Genomic DNA, 22565 nt, shown 5'->3' on the forward strand with positions numbered 1-22565 from the left:
TCTTTTAACCCCCCGGGCCCTTGGGATGAAGTCCAAATCCTGAGCCTGGCATCAAAACTTTGCTGGGCAATCTTTTCAGTCCCATGTCCTGCTGCTGCCCTTCAAAGTCCCACTGTTTCTTTCAGGTCAGGCTCTGCAGAGGCCTCTGGGCCTTTGCTCACGCTGGTCCCCCCACTTTCCACGGCATCCCTGGTCCCCTGCCTCCTTCTTCCAGCCCATCCACTAAGACCTGACTCAACTTCGTCCTCTCCAGGAGGCATTGGTGGGCTCCCCAAAGATGATCTCTACCTCCGCTCAATTCCCATGGTATTTTAATTCACTTCAACAAACGTTTGCAGGCACCTCATCTGCACTGGTCCCAGAGCTGGGCTCTGGGGATGCAGAGAGGAACCAGTTATGGACCCTGACATGGAAACCCTCAGTCAAGTGGGAGATGCAGGCCTGCTTACAAGAATACTGATAAGGTAAGAGCTCATTCATGGAAATGAACACATGGAAAGATGCCATAAAAAGGAATTAAGTACTGACACAAACCACAACGTGGGTGAACCTTGAAAAAGGTGCTCAGTGAAAGAAGCCAGACACAAAGAACCTCATATTGTATGATTCCATTATATGAAATGTCCAGAACAGGCAAATCTATAGAGACAGAAAGTAGATTAGTGGTTGCTTAAGGTTAGGGGTGGGGGTAGGGGGCTGGGGGAGGGGGATGGTAGCTAAAGGGTAAGGGGTTTCTTTTGGAGGTGATGAAAACGATCTAAAATTAACCATGATGATGGTTGCACACATCTGTGAATATACTAAGATACATTGAATTGCACACTTTAAGTGGGTGAATTGTATAAAATGTGGTTATAGCTCAATAAATATGTTTACCAAAAAAAGAGTTGATTCGTGGATCACTGATCACCTTCTACCATTTAGGACTGTTCTTGGGGTCCATGTCTGATGTTCCCACAGGACTGGAAGTGCCCACCACAGAGGTGGCTGTGCTTGTAAATCCCTGTGCCCCACTGCTTGGCAAAGGGTCTGGGACACAGTGGGTATTGACGATCACTTGCTAAGTAAATGAATGTATGCTTACTGAACTCCTATTCATACGTCAATACCTTGCAGAGATGATGCTTCTTCAGGGAAACGCTGCACGGCCTGCCCTGACAATCCTTCTCTTCATCTTCTTCCTAATCTGTGCCTCCCTCTATATGATGGCAAATGCCACACCAGGCTGTGAGCCCCGTGGTTGTGTGTAGGACTCTTTCGGACCCCTGTGTACATCTACAGAGGCCTGGCATATAGCAATTGCTCCATAATTGGCATCTCCTCACCATCCCCAGTGCCCTGGACCCCCACCCGTGGTGCTCCTGCGGAGCCAGGCCACGGGGAACCAGCTCCCCCATCTCACCTACTCCCCCCACCCCTCCACTGCAGCCCTGGGGGCCTCGTCTAAGCCTGAATCCCAGCATGTATGAGCACGGAGATCTGAGGAGCAAACCAAAGCCCTTCCCCGCCGTGTGGATGCCCCAGCCCCCGGGGGCAGCCCCACCTCCCGGAGACCACAGCCTCAACCCGTAGGCACCTCCAACAAGCACATACCCGCAGCTTGACCTGGGTCCTCTTACGAAGCCACTTCTCGCGGGGGTTGGTGGGGCTCAGTGCTGCGGGGTCCAAGCCAGCGCTCTCCTTGACGTTCACGTTCTCGTAGCGCATCACCTGATCAGCGGCCCAGCAGGACTCCGGGTCAGGCCATCTGGACCCCTCTCCCTCCTCCCCATGGTGTCAGGTCCTCCCCCAGGCCTCCCCACCTCCCAGCCTGGGACCCTCAGGAGGCCGGGAGCACCCAGCACCTACCACTCTGCCCACCTGTCCTGACAGCTGGGGCCAGACCACTGTCTCGCAAATGCTCTGGCCTGGGAGCAGCCTCTGCTCTCGACACCCAAACCTAGCAGCCACCTGCGTCTGTACCCATTCTCTGCCTCCCCCCATTACGGTGGGTGACCCTTATCGAAGGCCGGCTGGAGCCCTGGTCCCACCCAGCCCCACCCACCTCCTCGGGAACATAATGGAGTCAGCTCCCCTCTCGCCCCTACACCGCTGGCTAGTCCCTCACTACTGGCTCATTCTCCTTGGCATCTAAATATGCCGTCATAGTGCCTCTCCCTGGGACCCCTCTCAACAACTATCACATGTTCCCGTTCTCCCCGACAGCAAAAGTCCACAGACCACTCGCCCTGCACTGTCTCCACTTCCCCCCTGCCTTCTCCCCTCCCTCACTCCAGGCAGGCTTCCGACCCTGTGTCTCCCCTGAAGCCATTCTTGCCAAGGCCCCGTGACCTCCATCCTGCCCAATTCCGCGGCCCCCTCCCGTCTATCCGCTCTGGTCCTCCTCTGACCTCAAGGGATGTCCTCCTCCGTTTCCTTCGGTGGCTCTTCCTCTCTCCCCAGAGGAGCTCCAGGACCCCTCCCTGAACTTCTCCATCTACAGTAACTCCCTCGGTATCTGTGATATTGTGATTTATAATAAGAAGTATATATTTGGTCTTTGTCCAATTTCTGGCACAAAGCTCCTCAAATCCTTGGAATTTCCTAAGTGAGAGGGACAAAGGTGCCTTTTGTTATGTTAATGAGGTGACTTGAACCGCATCTAAGGATGGGGCTGGTTGCCAGGAGAACCAACCTTGTGAACAGAGGGTTGGAACTTTCAGTCCCACCCCAGCCCCACATCACCACCTCCAGAGAGGGGAGAGGGGCTGGAGGGTGGAGTTCAATCACCGATGGCCAGTGATTTAATCCATCATGTCAATGTAATGAAGCCTCCACACAACCCCAAAAGGATGGGGTTTGGAGATCTTCCAGGTTGGTAAACACATGGGAATTTGGGGACAGTGGTGCCCTCAGAGAGGGCATGGAAGCTCCAGCTCCTTTCCCCATACCCTGCCCTTTGCATCTCTTCCATCTGGCTGTTCCTTTTATAAAATCCTTTTATAATTAACCAGTAATCTAGTAAATAAACTGAGTTCTGTGAGCCACTCTAGCAAATTAACTGAATCCAAGGAGAGGATCTTTGGAACCTCCATTCTATAGCCCGTGGGTCAGAAAACCCAGGTGAGGGACTTCCCTGGTGGTCCAGTGGTAGAGAATCCGCCTTCCAATGCAGAGGACATGGGTTCAATCCCTGGTCGGGGAACTAAGATCCCACATGCTGCGGGGCAACTAAAACCCACGCGCCACAACTACTGAGCTCACACGCCTCAACAAGAGAGCCCATGTGCCGCAAACTACAGAGCCCATGCGCCACAACTAGAGAGAGAAAAACCTGCATGCCACAACTAGAGAGAAGCCCATGCGCTGCAACGGAGAGCCCACGCACTGCAACAAAAGGACCCACATGCCTCAATGAAGATCTCACGTGCGCCAACTAAGACCCGACGCAGCCAAAAAAAATAAAGAAAAAAATTTTTCATGATGTTTAAAAAGAAAAAAAAGAGAGAGAGAAACCCAGGTGACGACCTGAAGACTGACATCTGATGGGGGAGGGGCGGGCAGTTGTAGGGCTGAGCCCTCAACCTGTGGGATCTGACCCTATCTCTAGGTAGATAATGTCAAAACTGAGTGAAATTGTAGGACACCCAGCTGAGGTCAGAGACTTGCTTGGTGTGGGGAAAAAACCCACACATGGGAATTGGTGTGAGAAGCAGGGCAACCCATCGCTGGCTTTAAATGCCATCCAAGCTCTGATGACTCCACATTTTTATCTCCAAGCCAGCTAAGCGCCAGACTCTCCACTCACCTTCCCTCCCAACATCTAACAGGCATCTCATCTTCCCGGGTCCAGACCCAAGACTCAGTATCCCCTCCCACCCAGCCCCCCTCTTCCCCAGCCCTAGGGTGTGGTGTCACCATAGTTAATCGAGTGGAAACCAGGATTCGAGGGACTCCCCTCCTTCCCTCGCAGCCCGAATGTCAGCAGGTCCTGTCACCACACCTCAAACCCGGCGGCTCCTCGGCACCTCCGCCACCAGCTCCCTAGCCCAAGCCGCCACCTCAAAGTTGGGGTCCCACGCTTGCCTCATAGCGGGGCCTCACGCTTGCTCTCCTGCCCTCCAAACAGCAGCCACAGGACTTCCTTCTAAAATATCAGTATCTCTCCCTTGCTCAAAACCCTGCAGTGGCTTCTCATTGGACCCAGTATAAAATCCCCCTCTGACCTTGGCCGTGACCTTGGCCGTGGAGGGTGCATGTGATCCGACCCTCACCTCCCAGCCTCTACCCCCGCCAGGCTCTCCCTCAGTCACTGGCCTCTCTCTCCACCTATTTTAGAGATGAGGACCTTGAGACCCACAGGGGAACAGGCATGATGACTCCAGTCTCCAAGTTGAAACATAGGTACATTCTCCTACGTGGTGTCTAAATTTTCTAGAAGTACCACGCCATTGGCCAGAAGCCAGTGTTCCTTAGGAAAACCATTGTCTATCCAGGTCACCCCCCCACTCGCCGCGCTTCGATGCCTTCCCAGCGTCCAACGTGGCCCGCGAGGTCAGCCTCTTCCCCCCAGAAGCATGCGCCCTCCCGAGGAGGGACGGCAGTACCTGTCTCAGGATGAAGGCCACCACGTCCGTGGACTCCCAGTAGCTGGCGTGGAAGAGGTGCGGCAGGGCCACGGCGGGGAAGGCGGTGAGGACGTCGGGGCAGTACAGGGCGTAGTCGATGCGCTTGCTGCCCCACCACTTGGCGGTGACTGCGGCTCCAAGAGGGAGGCAAGGTCAGAGCGGCCTGCCCGGGGCTTTGACCCAAGGGGCAGCGTGGGACCCCGGGGCCCGGATCCAGGGCTGGATGTACCACTCGGGGCACAAGTTGGGGGCCAGAGCGCTCGGCTCAGAATGAGCTCTGGGAAATGTGCCGCTCCCCCTCCACCTTCGACCCCCCCCAGCCCCCTCGCATACCCACCCCTCCCCCAGGACGTGTGCTGCAAACTGGTCCCGGGACGGGGGCCTGACCCACGGAGACGGGCACAGTCTCAACCCAGGGCTGTTGGTCACAGGGACTCCCAGGGGGAAAACTGAACGTTCGGATTAAGTCGAGGCCTGGCAAGGTCACGGCTCGGTCCACGGTCAGAGGTCAGGGCCCCTGTCCAGGGTCAGAGGTCACAGTTCTCTCTGAGGTCAGAGCTCGGTCTGGATTCCCTTTTCCCCTCCTCCCCCGCCCTCAGCAGCCCCGGCAGTGGGCCAGCGGCCACCCGGAGGAGGGTTCCCCCTCCCGCGGATCCAGGCAGGGCCCGGGAGACCCTCACTCACTGCGGGAGGTGCCCACGGGGGCCAGGCTGTCCGAGGACTCCGAGCTCTCACTGTGGGAGCTGCCCTGGCTTATCCTCCGCCCCGGGCGCTGGGACCTCGGGGCCTGAGGGGGTGAGGCAGGCGCCTCCAGAAGCGGCGGGCTGCCCCGGGAGCTGCCCTCCAGGAAGAGGGAGCTGTGGGTGTGCAGGGCGTCAGCTGGAGGGGGAATTTCACAGTCAAGGCCGAGTGGTGGGCCTCAGATGAAGCTGCCCGTGTGCGCCAGCCCTGTGCTGGGCGGGAGGCTGGGCGCCCAGGGAGGAGCCAGGCCGGCCTGCTGCCTCACCTGCCCAACGGGCGGCCCGCACCTCTTACCCCAGGGCCTGACGGGACCCCCTCACCACAGCATGCAGTCAGATTTCACCTCCTCCAAGCCATGGGTTAGGCAGGCACGAGTCAGGGTCCCAGCCATCACGTCCAGCCCCGGTAGAGCTGCCGAGGGCGCGGCTGGGACGCTGCCCCAGAAGCACCAGCTGAGGTCACAGGTGGCACACCACCCTGTGCTCTCGTATCAGGCCCCTCCCTGGGCCACAGAGGATTGTGGCTGAGCTTGGAAATGAAGGGGCCTCCAGCCTGGGAGCGAGGGCGCCCCCTGGGGGCAGGGGGATGCCCTGAGCAGAGAGTGACACATTTTAAGATGTGGGAAGGTTTTAGAGCCCCTTCTATCTACGGAAACGCCTGACAAAAGAGGACTTTGGAAATTAAGTTTCCTTTGAAATGGGGGCGAGGCGGGTAAATTGGATTTTAATCCTGAACGAGCCACGTGCACAGCAACCCCCGCCCCCAATCTGGCCCAAATCTCTGAACAGCCTTGGCTAAACTTCCTGAACAGTGGTACAGGGCCAAGGCTCTGATCTCCGAGCCCCTGACTGTCCAATAGAGGCCTCGCCTTGGCCTCACCCCAGTCCATGCCTGGCTCACCCCACTTAAGCCCTGGAGGCCACTGGCCCTCCCCCAAACCCACCTGCCCTTGCTCTTGCTGTTCCCTCCACCCAGAAGATCTCTCCAACCCCCATCCTCCAGCTCTTCTCCACCTGTCCAAATGCCTTGGTTGAAGGCCCCCTCTTCCATGAAGCCCTCCAGGGTGACCCACTCCCTGCCCTGCTCCTCCAGAGTCCAGGCTGGACTCTAGGAATAGCACTCAGCATGGATCCCCGGACTTGCAATCAGGTCTGACAACTCAAGTATTATGCTGGTCCCAGCCATGGGAGCTGGTCACGGGGCAGAGCCCAAAGATGCCTCCTGCAGAACAGGTGCTCACACAGGTGGGCTGCTCGGAAGGCAGGTGAGTCAGCTGTCTTCCTGTCCCCCCCCCCCCCCCGCACAGAGCACAGAGACCTTGTTCAGGTGAGTCTAGTCACTCTGACAGCTGACTAGCTTGGAGGGGCTGGACCAGAGAGGGTGGCCCTGGGGCACCTCCTAGCTGGGGCCCAGCCTCCGGCTCAGCACACTCTTACACTCCCGAGGGCCTACCAAGGAGGAGGGACTGTCCGTCACCCAGCGGGAACCTCTGGTAGCGGGGCACGCTGACGGGCGGCACCAGGTGGAACTTGGGCTCCAGCAGTGGTTCAAGCCGGGAGGCAGAGGGGTCTGCGCAGTGGAAAAAGCTGTAGACCTGACTGCAGGCAGGACGTACTTGGAAACCTGGGTGGGGGTGGGGAGTGGGAGGATACACGGGGGAGGCCCCTTGAGCACCTGCTCCCTTGGCCCTAGGAGGCTCCCTTGACTGCAGCTTTGAGTAGCCTGCTCCTCTGCTCAAGAACCTGCCTTGGCTCCCTGCTACCAACAGGATCAAAGCCTTTAGGTTCAGCTTGGCCTTCAATGCCTGGCCAACCTGCCCCACCTAGAAGCACCGCCGCAGGCGCCCAGCACTACAGCCATGGTGGACGTCGGTGACTCCCCAGCCAGGCTTGCTGCTTTCCCTTCTCTGTGCCTCTGCTCAAGCTGCCCCTCCTCCTGGCAGGACGCCCTCCACTATTTCCACTGGTCAAACTCCTTTAAATTCTTCTAGCTGCCACTTAGTTGCTCCCTGATCTATGAAGCGGACCTAGGATCTTTCAGTCAGGATCAGCACCCCTTCCTTCGGCCCGCTCAATTCCCAGGCCCGGTAGTAAGTAGACTTCTTAGTTTGCCAGAGCTGACAGAACACTTCTCCCATTGACCAGCAGGTGTCTCCACTGAGGCTTCAGCTCATCAACGTGCCTCCCTGTCCCTCACAGGGGACTGGACGGTCCAGCATACAGGGAGCCCTAGGTTTCCTTAGCAACGTTAAGGGTGGCCGTGGGATTCTGCCTCCTCCCCCAACTTCTAGCAGACCCCCCCCCCCCACTTCTTATCTGTTCCATAGTGCAGGCTGTTGGTAAGCTTTGGTGCTAAGGAAATTCGAGAATCCCTGATCCATTGTTCTCCGAGGTGCCTCCAGCCTCTCATATCCTCAGAGTCATTGCTAAGCCACCTGCTGGTGCAAATCACCTCCGTGTGTGTGTTAGAGGAATGGGGAGAAGGCACTGAAGGCTGCAGGGACTGCGAGAGCAAAGGCACTGAGGTGAGCGGGGCATCTGCAGGGGGCAGTAAGACCAACCTCGCTGCAGAGGGCCTGCCTGGGCGCTGGGGATGGAGGGGGTGGGTGCAATAGGGCTTCTCTTCCCTGACAGCATGACAACTGGACAATGGGGGCACAAATCACTCTGGGCCATGTGACAGGGACCAGGGACAGCGAAATCCACCAGGAGCTGCCTCACCTTTGCCCATCTAGGGAAACTGCCCCAGTCTCCTCCCCCCCCCTCACCCCTCCTTCTTCTTCCTCGCCTCTCTCTTCATCTACCCCAGCTCCTTGGCCCTCCCCGCCCCCACTCCCCCCAGTTCCAGGCCCTCACACAGTGGCCTAGTGACCCAAAGGCATCTTGGACCCCAGCCCACGTCATACCCACCATCCAGTCCGGGCAGCACTGTCCTCCGCATGGCCAGGACCAGGCCCAGGGGCGAGCCAAAGAGGAAGAAGTCGGACACCTCAAAATCCAAGCGGCTCAGGCTGACCTCGGGGAGCTGGGGCCCCCCGGCCGCAGGGGGCTCAGCCTCATCCTTCAGCACGCTCGAGTGGATGCTGGCCGAGGGAGGAAGACAGGGGAGCGCAGGTTAGGGGAGGACCAAGCACGGGGAGTGAGCACTTAGCAGAGCAGCCTGAGGTCCGCGGTGCAGCGCCCAGCCCTCCATCTCTGGGGCGGGGCTCAGACCCAGAGTCCACTTGATGGATCACCGACACGAGCTGGCGACCATCTCAGCATCCAACACCAAGGCCTGGCCAACATTTGGGTAAGGCAGCAGTCAGCCAACTTTTCCTGTAAAGGGCCAGATGGTAAATATTTCAGACTTCGGGGGCCATGTGGCCTCCATCACATCTACGTAACTCAGCTCTGCCGCGTGGCACGCCGGCAGCCACAGGCGCTACTTGAACAAACACGCGTGGCCATGATCCAGTCAAACTTTCTTCACTAAAATGGACTGAGCACCTGAAAACCCAAGCCCCCTGCGCATTGGCAGGTCTGCCCCATCGTACTGGTCTTGTGATGGCCACACTATGAATTCCTGCCCTGTCCAGCAGAGAAGCCCGGCCTGGCCAGACAGCTGAGTGACATCAGTTCTGCCAGGATGAGGGCTTTCATGGTAACTCATGTTCCAGGCAACTCACAGACACAGATGCAAACAGCTTGGTCTTCCCTCCCCTCCAGCCCACAAAGGAAGCTGAGCTTAAAGAGAAAAACATGAGACACACAGAATTCCAGCCGTTCCCATCCCAGGTGCCCGTTGCCCCAAAGACTTCAAGTTGATGTTTACCCACAGACCCAGAGTGGGCTGCTGAGAATGGGCAGAAAACTGGGGACCTCCCTGACCTTCCAGCTGCATTTAGGTACTGCTCGGGGTTTAAGAAAGTCCAGCGGGATCGCATGATCTATGAATCCATTAGCGGAATGCAAATTCTACTAAAATACTCAAGTTGGAGGAGAAAGGGAATCTTAGAAATAACAATCGAAATAGTGTGTGCCAGTCCCCCATCCCCTGTGGGCGAGGGTCTGGGCAGTTGAATCTGCATCCCCACACGCCCCCCGCCTCTCGCAGTGTGAGCATCTTGCAGTGAGGATGACCACCTGGTGTTTAACAATTCGTGTCTCATGTACAGCGTGGTCCCGAAACACACACCAGCTACGTAACTGCCAGAGAAACAGCCATCTGTCCCTACACCAGAAGGAAGAGCTGGCTTTGTTGGACCAGCTATCGAGAGCCTCCAACTTCACGTCACTCTCCAAATTTGGGGCTTCCTTAAAGGATTTTTCAAGGATGAACCAGAAATGGTATGATTTTACCTTGCAACCTGACTTGAAATGTAGCTGCTTTTCTAAAGAATAATCTTTCAGAGGGGCTTTAAATATGATTTGAATATGCGGAGCCTTTGACCTAATAATTCTTCCTCCAAGAATCCATCTGAATGAAATAACCCCTATATATATATATATATATATATATATATATATATATATATATATAAATATTTATGCACAAAGATGTTTCTGGAGTGCTGTTTATAATTGCAAAGAACTGGAAAAAGCCAAAGTGTCCAGTTACTGGGACTAAGTAAGATGTCATCCATTCACTCAAAAAAATATTTTTAAGAATATTTACCAAGTATTTTTAATTATATGGGGAAAGACCACAATATAAGAGGGGTTTTTAAAGTAGAACTATAGGCAAAGTATGTAAAAAATATACTCCAAGGAAATACTCCAAAGTCAGCAGTGGTGAGAGGATACATTTTCCAAATGTTGTGATGACCTCATGCTACTTACCATTTGGGTAGAAAAGAAGGAGGGAGGATGGGAGGAGAGAATTGAGGAGAGAAGGAAGAAGGGAAGAGGCGTTCCTTCCCATTTGGATCTATGTTCAATACCCATTTGAATCCTGAATAAATGTACAGATAATTCATTTAGCCAGTGTCTGTTAACATGCCTCTTCTAGAAAGTTAATGGGTGGGCAGTTCCATGGAGGGACCCGGCTGGCCTTTGAATGAGAGTGCATTGGGTGCTGGGCACTGGGAGACCAAAATGCTGACCCCAACTCTCCAGTAACTGGCTGTGTGATCCCTGGAAAGTTCCTAACCTCCTTGGCCTCTGCTGCCCCATCTGAGAAATACCAAGAACACAATACTAAGAAATAACAAAACACACCTACATCTGTTCTTTCACCAGATTCTTAAGACCATCAGTGAAGTAGGCTGAAGGGCAACATCTACTCTCTTGGTGAGACCGACTGCCCCCCGTCTCTCTGCAAGCTGGGGAGTGGGGCGGGCACAGCGTGCAGAGTCCCGGGTCTTGGCGCAGGGTCCGTGGGGAATGGCCTTGGTCCCAGCATTTCAGTGCTGGTCCCTTCCCCCCACCCCGATGCAAGGGCCTGGGAGTCACAGGACTCCCAGATGACTGTGGGCCGAGGTCCTGTCCGCCTGGACGCTTTGCTGGAAGGCAGCAGGCACAGGGAGCGGTTACCTTGATAGGAAGGCGTGATGCTGGGTGATGGCCTCGCAGTCATAGGTGGAGGAGTCGCTCTGTTTCCGTGGCAATGGCCTCTTGGGTTCTTCATCCTCCAGCGCGCTGGAGACATCAATGCTGCTCTTGCTGAGCCGCTTGCTGCTGGCCAGGCTGCACTCCTCCTCCACCACCGCCGGGGTGTCCTTTGGGGCCGAGCAGAGGACAGGAGGACACTTCAGTCACCGGAGACTCTGGGGCCCCGCCTCGTCCCCCAGCACAAATGAAGCCCTTTCTCCTGCGGTGTGAGAGGCCGTGCTTCTTCCAAAAGGGGCATGGGACCCACAGCACGGTAACGCTGGGATTTTAGGCACAGGGCTGTCCCCGGAGTCCAAAGGGCTCGGCGATCCAGCGGGACTCTGGACAGCCGTCTAGGGACCAAACCCGGCATGAGCCCTCTCTGGGCTTCAGTTTCTTCACCTGTATTAATCACCTCCCACTACTCTTGCAGGACTGTGATACGATACCTTGTAACGTGGATGTCACAGCACAAACATGAAAAGCTAACACTGCTCCCCCAGGAGAGGCCCTGTTCCCCTGGGGCCGGGGCTGGGGCTCCCAAGGACAGACCCTCCCCCATTCCCGCTCTCTGGCCCGCACCTGGGTGCTGCTGACGCTCCCCTTCCGGCTGCTGCTGCCAGGGCTGTCACCTGAGGGCCCCGCGCTGTAGCAGATGGCGTCGAAGGCCAGAAGGCCCCCCACACAGTCCCCAATGAGACACACCTGGAGAAGGCAGAGCTGGGACTGCAGGCCTGCCCACTGCCACCCCCCCACTCCACACCCAGCCAGAGCGTGGGTCGCCTGTCCGCGGGGGAACAAGGAGCCTGTCCCAGGGAGGCACTGAGAGTCCCAACAGGGGGATGGGAGGGTCAGCTTGAGGATGGGAAGCAGGCTACAGTCAGGGGTCAGACTTGGGCCACAGATCGGCATGGGCTGAAAATCAGAACTCAGATGTTGGCCTCAGTTTTTCTATCTGTAAAATGAGGATAAACCCAAAGATCTCAAAAGCCTCTTTGGATCTCAGAAGCTAGGGCTCCAGGGCACCCTGGTCTAGATCCTTCTGGAAGACCCCAGCCTCTCTCCAGGCAGGGACCAGGACGGGGAGGCGAGGGCAGGCTGTCCTACCTGCCCACTGAAGCCAATCCCATCGGGGGATTTGAGGAACTCCGTGTACACCTGGTTGGCTCGCTCGATGACGGTGGCAACTGCATCCTGGTACTGCGGGGAGGAGATGGCCAACAGGGGCAGGGCGGCCAGAGGGACGTGGTCCTGGCTGTTGCTGAGACAGCCCTCATCGTGGCTGTAGGGATTCAGGCTGCAGACAGGGGGCCAAGGTAAGCCCAGCCGGGCAAAAGAGAGCACACGCTGGCCAGGAATTGGGCGTTCGGCTCGGGGACTCTTCAGGAGGACCCAGGCAGGAGCCGGACGAGACAAAGCACAGGCAATGGGGTGGGGGTGGAGGGAGGGGCAAGCCTCTGCTGAATCCCCTGTATGTCCATCCCGTGCCAGCCATGATGTGGGCCCTGTGTCTCTTATGACAGCAGTGCTCTCTGCCCTTTTCTGTGTGGCCTCAAAGGACACCCCAGTTATGGAGGAAGCCTCTGGTGTGGATCAGGGTGGGGACATGTCATCATGGCAGACTTCCTGGAGGAGGTGAGGTTTGAACTAGGCCTCAAGGAAGGCTTTAGGGAAGCTAGAAGGGAGGTGATAGGGCGTGCCAGGCATGGGTATCACACATTGGCCACAGCTTGGAGGTGGGCACGCAGCTGCACGCATGATATCGTGTCCATCTTTCTGGGGAGAGGATCCAGAGCCATCAAGGGCTTTGCAGAAAGGTCTGTGACCCCAGAAAGGACTAAGAGAGCCTGTCCTACAGCAACCCCCCCGCCACCAGTGGATTGATCCTCAGCCGCTGTGTGGGCCCCTCACTTCCTGCCTCCCTCTCTCTGGGCAGCTCAGCCCCATCAGGGACCAGCCCCCAGCTGCCTATGCCTGCCTGCACCCCACCTGTCCTACCTCTGTCCCCTGGGGCATCGGACCCAGCTGGCCGGGAGGGACAACAGAGGGAGGGACTGTACATCCCCTCCCCAGAGCCTGCCCTTCCCCCATAGTCCAAGCTCAGGTCGACCCAGGGCCCAACAGGGACCTGACAGAAACTGGGGAAGGTGACGGGGCTCAGGGCACCCTGGGCAGGAGGCAGGGACCTCATGGTGTGCCAGGCGGGCCCAACAGCCATTCCTCATCTCCAAAAGAAACACAAATTAGAGGAAACAGCCCTCAATTGCAGCCGGAGAGATTTTAATTAGCTGAGAAAGACCTCCTTCCCAGCAGTGATTAGGGGTGATGGATGGCCCGGGTAAGGAGCTGCCTGGGGGAGAGCTAGGCCCCCTCCCGCTGTCCCCTCCAGTGGATGCCGGGCCATTCGTCTTCCTGGAGATCAGGCCTGGGCCGGGTGACCCAGCTCTGGAGGTCAGATGTCCTGGGGGAGAGGGGGTAGGGGTGGCGAGTCCTGAGATTGATGATGAAGGAACACAATTAACTCCGACTATTGGCAGTGACGGACAGAGCCTTCTTTCAGCTCTGCTTCCCAAACCTGCTGCAGAGCAAAAGCCTGGAGGAAGTCAGGATGCAGATTCTAGGGCTCCTCCCCTCGGGACTCAGCCGACCCAGGGGGAGGCCTGACCGCCTAGCAGTTTAACAAAAATCACACCCGGGATCTGGGCCATTAACCAGGCTGGGGAACTACTCTCCTTCCTGAGCGAATCTCCTTCCTTCCAACTCTGGTTGGGATCTGCCCAGCCCGTGTCCTGGGAACACGGATAAATCTAGAAGGCAGAGGAGACTTTCCTTTCTCTCTCAGAGGGGAGAACTGAGACCCCCACATACCCTCCCCGTGTTCCCCCTGAAGCAGCCGGACGCTGAGCCCCTCTCCTTAGAGCCACACCTGATCCAGAGCACCCACTCCATCCCCCTGGGGAGTTAGCACCAGGCTGGGGATCCCTCCCCACCCTCCCCAAACCCCACATGGATGGGGGCTCCTCTGCAGAAGCTGTGAAAGGGGGTGAGGGGCGAGACCGAGGTGCCACTGGCCTCCCTTTCACCCCAGCTGCAGAAAGTTCCCGGCTCCAGGCTCGAGAGCCAGCCGTTTGCCACACGGGCGCTCAGGGTCTTGTCTGCCTATATCACTGCCGAGCAGCCGCGGCTCCCAGCTGGCTCCAGGCACCACCTTCAGCTGGTTCAACAGGGCAGGCACCTGGGGAGCCCCTGAGGGAGCCCCCGGGGCCTGGAGCAGTGGGCAGGATCTCCCAAAGCCCCCCAGGTTCTGAGGGCCCCCAGTTTCACTATCTGTCCCGCACCGGTTCCAGGGCAGGTTCGTGAAGAACTAAGCCCTGCAAGCACACTGCCTTATTCCCAGCCAGCAGGGTCCTCTTCTCCTGCCCCGGCCCACTGTCCACCAGCAAGGACAGTGCCTTCTCTCCTACCAGGATGGTGTCGTGGGTCTCAGCTAATCCCCGCGCCCTGCCACGTGCTTCACACGCACTAGCACACAGAATCCTCACAAAAACTCTAGGAGGTGGTTAATACCATGATCATCCCCATTTTACAGATAAGGAAACACACAGGGAGAGGTTAAACAACTTCCCCCAGGTTACACAGCCGGAACTCAAATCCAGGCTGACCGGAGAGCCCACACCCTTAACAGGTTACGCTACTCTCAAAGCACACCCAAAAGTCACCTCCTCCAGGAAGCCTCCCTGGCCCTCTCTCTGAGTGTCCGCAGTGCCCTGTGCCACCTCCATCACAGCACACATCTCTACTGGCTCTTAATTGTGTGGCTCGAGAGTGGGGCTGCCTGGGTTTGACTCCTGGGTCCACGGGCTGCGTAACCCTGGCGACATTGCTTAACCTCTCAATGCCTCAGCTTCCTTGTCTGGGCCAACGAGACCAGGGCCTGTTGAGCACAGGAAGTGGGTCTGAGCGCCACCCAGCCCCGGGCAGAGGAGGATTCGGTGCGCGAGTGTTAATCACTGTGGACTCTAGCTGACCACTTCCCACCGGTGATGCTCGTGGTTGATCGGGACCTGACACCCCAGAGAGGCCTAGGCAGGCACCCACCTGCCCACCACGTACCCACGTGGCAGGGGCAGCCCCTCCGCTTCGGCCCCCCACCAACCCCAGCCAGTCCAAACAAGCAGAAAGGGACTCACTTGGAGACGAGTGAGAAAGCCTCAGAGCAGATGGCGGGACAGGGGACGAACTTGATGAGGATGTGGCCCAGGGCTGCGGGGAAGTGGGCGCGCGTGACCTTCTCCAGCACGGAGCTGAAGGTGTGGATGTCGGCCACCTTGCAGGACGGGTCCCCCGAGCCCGTGTCCAGGATGTTCCCCCCGTGCAGCACCAGCAGGAGGACGTGCGTCTTGCAGGAGCGCTGCGGGCAGCCTTCCTAAGAGGGACATCAGTCAGGATAGAGAGAGACAGGCAGTGGGGAGGTGGGGGCAGAGGGCACACACAGAATCACACACACACAGGGGGACTCTGACGGCGCCTCCTGTGCATTCAGAGTGAGGGGCACAGGCTGCCAGGAGGGCAAGCTCCTCCGTGTCAGGGTGGGAAGAGTCCCAAGAGACTCTTTTTGTTCATACGGGACCCAGAAGCCCAGAGAAGGACAGGGACCAGCACGACGTCACACAGCAAGTCAGATGAAGAGCTGAGTGAAAACTGGGTGGCCTGTCTACCAGCTCGGGGCTCTTCCTGACATCCTGACCACAGAGGTGGCCCAGACACCCTCAGAAACCCACCTCATTGTCTTCGTGGATCTCGATGCTTCCCTGGGCTGGGAACCTCTGTCTTCTCAAGGAAACCCGGTACAGTTCTCCTGTGGGGGGGACAGAGGACTCAGAATCTCCAGGTCTCCCTCACGGTGACTGGATGTTCCCTGGGCCCAGCTGGCATGAGGCCTGGGCTCCCAGGTGAGCTGGAATGACAGCGTCCCCAACTCGGGAGGGTCACGCTGCCCAGCCCCTGCCGCCGACAGATACACAACCTGAAACCTTTCTCCTCCTGAAGAAAGGGAGGCCGGGGACTTCCCTGGTGGCGCAGTGGTCAAGAATCCACCTGCCAATGCAGGGCACACGGGTTCGAGCCCTGGTCCGGGAAGATCCCACATGTCACAGAGCAACTAAGCCCGTGCACCACAACTACTGAGCCTGCATGCTGCAACTACTGAAGCCCGCGCACCTACAGCCCGTGCTCCACAACAAGGGAAGCCACCGCAATGAGAAGCCCGCGCACCCCTATGAAGAGTAGCCCCTGCTCGCCGCAACTAGAGAAAGCCCGTGCGCAGCAACGAAGACCCAACGCAGCCAAAAATAAATAAATTTATTTAAGAAAAAAAAAAAAGGAAGAAAAAGAAAGGGAAGCCGGCAGTGTGAGGCCATCATGGATGCTGTCTGTCCCTGAGGCCAGGAGGGGTGTCCTAGAAAGGAACTATTCTGCTCTTCCTCACCAGTAATGAGAAAGCAACAGGACAAATGCCATCTGGTGACTACCAGTTACGGAGGGAAACTTGGGCCAAGCATCCCTCTGAAAACAACCAGAGGAGCTGAGTAAAGTATTTTTTTTTTTTTTAAAGAAATTCACGTTCTTTTATTTATTTATTTATTTATGACTGTGTTGGGTCTTCGTTTCTGTGCGAGGGCTTTCTCTAGTTGTGGCAAGTGGAGACCACTCTTCATCGCGGTGCGCGGGCCTCTCACTGTCGCGGCCTCTCTTGTTGTGGAGCACAGGCTCCACATGCGCAGGCTCAGCAATTGTGGCTCACGGGCCCAGTTGCTCCGTGGCATGTGGGATCTTCCCAGACCAGGGCTCGAACCCGTGTGCCCTGCATTGGCAGGCAGATTCTCAACCACTGCGCCACCAGGGAAGCCCGAGTAAAGTATTTTTTAAAAGATCTGTTTGAAGCTCTCGGAGTGACAGCAAGGCCTTAAATTATGGGACCCCGGTCCAGGGAAGGTGGATCCTCCGAGAGGCAAGGCCAGCATCCAGGAGCACACTCACCGTCACGCACGAGATTTGGGGTGAAGCCAGCCACTGCCAGGAATGCTTTTCTTGCTTCTCTCGGCTGCCATGTCCTCCTCCAGGAAGCACTCCTCGGCATCCAGCCCTGGCTGAGCTCTCATTCCTCTAACATGTAAACTACAGCCGTGGACCAAATCTGGCCCGCTGTCTGTTTTTGTAAATAAAGTTTTATTGGGAAACAACTGACTTTTTCATTTATGTATTGTCTATGGCTGCTTTTGTGCCACAGCAGCAGAGTTAAGTAATTGCCACAGAGTTCTTACAGCTGGCAAAGCCGAAACTATGGACTATCTGTCTCCTTACAGAACAGTTTATCTGATCTAACACCCGCATTTCTGAATGTCACTGCACTGGACTCTCCCGTGGAGGGGCGCCTCCAAGACATCCAACGGCCCCCTCAAGGCCCACCCGGTGATTCCGGCCACACTGAGGAATCCTCACCACCTCTCCTTTCTCCCCATGAGAAGGATACTATTTTCTCTGTGTTGCTGAACCACAAAGCTAGACTGTGAACCACTTGTTTGCCTTCAAGCGGTTCATCTCTAAAGCAGCCGGTTCTAGACAGGATGGCCCTTTCTCCTTCCCACTCCACCCCCACCCCCTTCCACGAGCCTGCAGCACCCACTAGGAGTCACATCTGGGGAGGGGCCTTCCCAGGGGCTTTACAGGCAACCCTGCGGTAGGCGTGGGTGAGAGCCCTGGCCAACATGTTTCTAAGTCAACATCTTCTCAGCCACTACTGGCCCCAGGGGAGGGTGCGTGCAAAGAATTCCAAGTGAGAAGCTTTTCTCAGTCAGCAAGTGCCTTTCTGAAATATTCTGTCCTCACAGGCACAACCCTGGTCTAAGGGTAACTGCTTTATGAGCTCGGAGCTGCTGCCCACACAGACAGGAAATCGTTTCCCAAATGATGGAGAGGTTTGGCTTGGAGGAGGACGAGAAAAAACTTGTTTTGAGGCCGGACTCTGCCCTGCACTTACTAAGACTCCTTCAGTGGCTCAGACTCTTCTGCCTTAATTTGAACATCCTGTAGACCTTGCCCTGGGCTTGGCTAGAAGAGGTCTGGGCCCTGCTTTCAGGACAGGATTATGCTAAAAGACACCAGTAAATGGCTCAGTTTTATTGAGCACTTATTACATCCCAGGCACAATGAGCTTTACAGGTACCATCTCATCTAGTCCCCACAGTTATCCTCTGAGCTGTGGTCCTCTTATTATTAGCCCCATTTTACAGATGAGAAAACTGAGGCTCGAACAACCAAGGTCACTTGCCCCAAACCGCACAACTAATAAGACTGAGGGAGCTGCCCCACACTCAGCAGAAGACGATGCTTGACAAAGTGACTCCCCTCCCATCCCCCTGATCTCCACAGCTTCCCAGTGAGGTAGACACGACAATCCCCATTCTGCAGGAGAAAAAACAGGAGCACAAATTGATGTGACACCCTGAAGACTAAAGCCCCCGAGACTTCTTCCCACCGCACGTGAAAGTTCACTAGTAGGAAACCCCGAGAGTGTCCAGGAGGGAAGCTGAGTGTCGCTTCCCCAGGATGAAGCAACCATACTTCATGGTGTGTGCAGCCTCATGTGTGCAGCTCTGGGGCAGCTGGACCAGGAGGAACCAGGAGCTGCGCAGAGCTGAGGTCATGGGTGGGGAGCCTGGGAGACCCCTTGCTTCTGGGGCTGGGAGAAACCTAGTTGGGACCATGGACTTTGGAGCCAGAATACCTGAGTACAAATCTAGGCTCTTACCAGCTGTGTGCCCTGTGTCTCAGTTTCCTCATCTGGAATATGGGCATAATAATAGCAGCTACCTCACAGAGTGGTGATGAGGATAAATGAGCCCATATATACAAAGTGCTTAGGACAGGGCCTGCAACATGGTAAGTGCTATATAAGTGTTAGTAGTTTATTATTATTATTATTATTATTACTATTATCCAGGGTGCATCGGGGGGGCACGGAGCCAGGGCCACAGCTGACACAATGGGGCCGGAGGCTGATGGGGACATCACCGCTTCCACACTCCTGCCCTGCCCCCAAGTCCCTCCCTAAGCCCTGGCAGCCTCCCCAGCCTCACTGGGCTGGATGTCTGCTTGCAGTGTGATTACAGAATTAAATGCTGTGATTGCCACAAATTACCATAGCGAGGCTATAAATAAGTCGCAGGGAAGACATGAGGGTCCTGCCATCTCCTGGGCACCATGTCCTCCAGTAGGTGGGGACTGCATCCTGCACCCTCAGTGATTACACAGACTGACAGCACCCGCATCCTTGATCTTCCCGTGGCCAGCTCCCTTGGGGCCCACGTGATGCCCTGGGCATCAAATCCGTGCTGCGTCCTGGCCACAAATGATGCTGAGGCAGCTCCAGGCTCAGTGGAGATGGGAGACCAGCAGGGCTGTCCTCAGCATGGCTCACGCCTTCCCTCGCCAAGGGGAAGAGTCCGGCCTCCCATGCTGTTTGCAGACGGAGACTTGCTTCCTTTTAATGCACAAAAGCCAGAAATGCTTTGCTCTGGAAGATGGAGGAGGGGAGACCTCGCCTGCCAGATCTGGATTCTGGCCCCTTGAGAGCTGACCAACAGGACCAGAGTTTCCCCATCTTCAGTCTTAGAAGAGGTCTCTGTAGACCAACAGAAAGGCAGCCTAGAACCCATCTGCCAGTACCTTGCCCACAAGGGTTCTGCTCTTCTAAGAACCAGACATTCCCACCACAATGATTGAGGCCACTGGCTCTGACTCACCCACAAGACACAACTCTTTCACTCTTCCATGCCTTTGTTCATGCTGAGCCCTCTGCCTGGGAAGCCCTTCCTCCCTCTGCAGACCAGCAAACTCCTACCTAACCTACGAACCTGCTCAACTGTCACCACCTCTGGAAAGCTTTCTCAGATCTACTCAGGCAGAGATGGTTATCTCACAGCGTGCCTGGCTGGGCCTGGCTTGCTGCCGTGAGATTACTTGTCTAATTTCCTCATCAGACTGTGGACCCCATGAGAGCAAGGCTTACCAGTCAGTGGTCAGGACCTAGCATGACATTTCTGTGAAAACCTATTGCAAGTGAAGATCCCAGGGTACACGTGACCCATGAGACATCTCTATGCCGTCAAACCCCCAGGAGAAATTGGGACCAGGGGAGCATCGTCCACCACGAGGCACATTTCTTGAAAGTCCCCAGGGAAAGTGGTATCAGGGAACCTGTGGGAATTCTAGAGCATCCTGGCCGGGGCCTTATCACTCTGCCCCTAGAGGCTTCCCCAGAGCCTCTGGTGACAAGAGCTGCTGGCAGGGGTTCCTGGGTGGTGAGGAGCCGCATTCCAGGGGCCCCAGGACCTCATACCAGGCTGCCTGTTTCTTCCCACTTCCTGTTCATTTCTGTTTGCATGGCGCTATTCAGGCTGGGTCCCTGCCGTGCCCAGATCTGGGGCGGGGTGAGCCCACAACTGTTTTTGTGACAATGTTTTGTGACAAGCTCTGAGGCAGGCCAGCTACTGCAACGCCTGCTCCCAGCACCCCTGCCAGCCCTGGCACCAGGACACCCAGCTCACCGTGCCTCTCCTGCCGGCTGAAGAATAGAGGCTATTTTTGCTTAATCACATCCTTGGAAAGGCGCAAATCATGATCATCCCTTCTAATTACCGATGTGCTACACTCCTCTCAAGACAAAAGCCAAGGTCGTCACCCACGCACTCGGCACCCTAAGCAAAGCATCACCCAGTTTGGCCGAAGAATCCATCTCCCTTGCCACCCGCGACTGGGACCCACAAGCAGTGGATGCTGGGGGTGGCCCCGGGCTAAAGCTGACCCCTCAATTTTACCCTCCATTCTACCAGCCCTGGCAGTTGCCCCACCTCTCTTAGTCACTCCTGGGGTCAACTGAGCAGAGCTGGGCCCAGCTTGAGGCCACACGGCACGTCCTGAGACGTATCTGCAGAAGTATCTAATCCTTTAGAGCACATGGAAGCACGTGCATGGGCAAACACACACACACGTGTGTCTGCATAAGCCCAATGGCTTGGCTATCTTGCTCTGATGTGAGATGCACGGCATATACCTAGAAATGTCTGGGAAGATCTAGAGCTTCATTCAGCTGCAAGCAGGAGGCTCAGATCACGGCCCCAATCCCCCAGGTAGACGCCCATGGAGAAGGACACACACATGGGAGACAGGCATGGACAGAGTCCTGGGATGGGAAATGAGTACCCTAGTCAGAGGATGACCTCGGGCACTCTCCCCACGACCGCAAAATCAGGGGGTCAGACCTCATTCCCTCTTAGGAAGTCAGGCAATCGGAGATTCCATGAGTCCAAGCATGCTGTGTAACTTCAAGCCTCCATGCCCAGCAGAATTAGACTCTTAGACCCTAACGGGACCTGCAGGCATGATGGGTGAGTTGCTTTGAGGGATGCCAGAGGGAGGAAGAGGAACCAAGAAATGGCAGGTGGCAAATGTCACCTGGATTTTCAAAGTGTTTGATTCTATCTAGGGAGCTTCATGTCAATTTCCAGGCAAGCCCTGTTGCAAATTAACAAACAAGTGTTTGGGGACCCTTAGAAAAGGAAGCAATGGGCCCCCAGAGCCCTGATAGGCTCACTCGGACATCTCTGGCCAACACCACCTCATTGCTTGTTGGGTAGGGTCACTGGGCTGGGAGCCCAAGGTAGCGCCAAGGGCTTAGGGCATCTGGGGAGGAGGGGACACTGGCAGAAAGACAAACCAGGTTGGAACCCGCAGCTCTCATAGCGGCTCAAGGAGTGCAGGTTCATGAATGGGGCCACGATGCGGATGGGGCACTGTGAAGCAAGGGAAAGAATGGGCCCGCGCTGGATGGTTTTAAAACTTTTTTAAAATGGTGAAATCTTTTGCCCAGTGAAATTTTCCTTAGAAACCCAATTTGCAGAACAGGTGAAAGTGGACGGCTCTGACTGAAAAAGGTTGGGGGGCCCAGAGCCCTACTTCCTTACTCCCCCCCACCCTTGACCTAGGCAGCCACTAAGGGCTCCAGAGAACAATTAAAAAGCCACCAACTTTGTTCACCAGCCAGACTCCAGCCCACCCTCCTCCACGGTGCCCCAGCCCCTGGCTTTATGCAAAAACAGCAATCTAGGTGGAGGGGTGGGAGGATGGGTTGGAGGCCTGATATTGGAAGAAAGCACGCCAAAATGTTTATAAGTGGTTTTCTCTGGATGGTGGAACAATGGGTGATTTTTTTTTAACTTTCTGCTTTTCTCTATTTTCCAATTTTTCTCTAGCAAACTCATATTTCTTTTAGTTTACAACTATTTATGAATACATCGATTGAATGCACTACAGGCTTGTGTCATGTTTACGATAAGAACATTTTCAACAAGCTACTACCCCTGACTCTGCTAAATGCAAACACTACAGACAAAACAAAGCGAAATGCCCTGCCCTCTGGGAGCTGACAGCAAATGAGGGAATGCAAAAGGAAATGACATGCTTATGGAAGGAAAGAACGAATGTGAAACACGAAGAGTGAATCACCATCCTGCATTTGGGTTAAAAATCCAACTTGACATGACTTGCCAATTCCTCCTCCATTGGTTATTGCCCAAACTTGTGTCAG

General features: G+C 55.9%; 1 protein-coding gene across 2 annotated transcripts in view; it reads right to left on the reverse strand.

The window, feature by feature from the left end:
* PITPNM3 (PITPNM family member 3) overlaps positions 1-22565 on the reverse strand; it is a 91203-nt gene that overhangs the window by 12797 nt on the left and 55841 nt on the right. The window contains exons 5-14 of one of the 2 annotated variants that reach the window (XM_057536842.1): positions 15700-15776; positions 15109-15344; positions 12026-12215; positions 11501-11623; positions 10862-11046; positions 8258-8430; positions 6801-6971; positions 5292-5486; positions 4587-4735; positions 1594-1710 (exon numbers count right to left, since the gene is read on the reverse strand). In XM_057536842.1, coding sequence (XP_057392825.1) covers positions 1594-1710; positions 4587-4735; positions 5292-5486; positions 6801-6971; positions 8258-8430; positions 10862-11046; positions 11501-11623; positions 12026-12215; positions 15109-15344; positions 15700-15776 — 1616 coding nt within the window. The remainder of the gene's footprint in view (positions 1-1593; positions 1711-4586; positions 4736-5291; positions 5487-6800; positions 6972-8257; positions 8431-10861; positions 11047-11500; positions 11624-12025; positions 12216-15108; positions 15345-15699; positions 15777-22565) is intronic. The other variant, XM_057536843.1, reaches the window with a different exon arrangement.

Source organism: Balaenoptera acutorostrata, chromosome 20, assembly GCF_949987535.1.
Source record: "Balaenoptera acutorostrata chromosome 20, mBalAcu1.1, whole genome shotgun sequence".
Lineage (NCBI taxonomy): Eukaryota > Metazoa > Chordata > Mammalia > Artiodactyla > Balaenopteridae > Balaenoptera > Balaenoptera acutorostrata.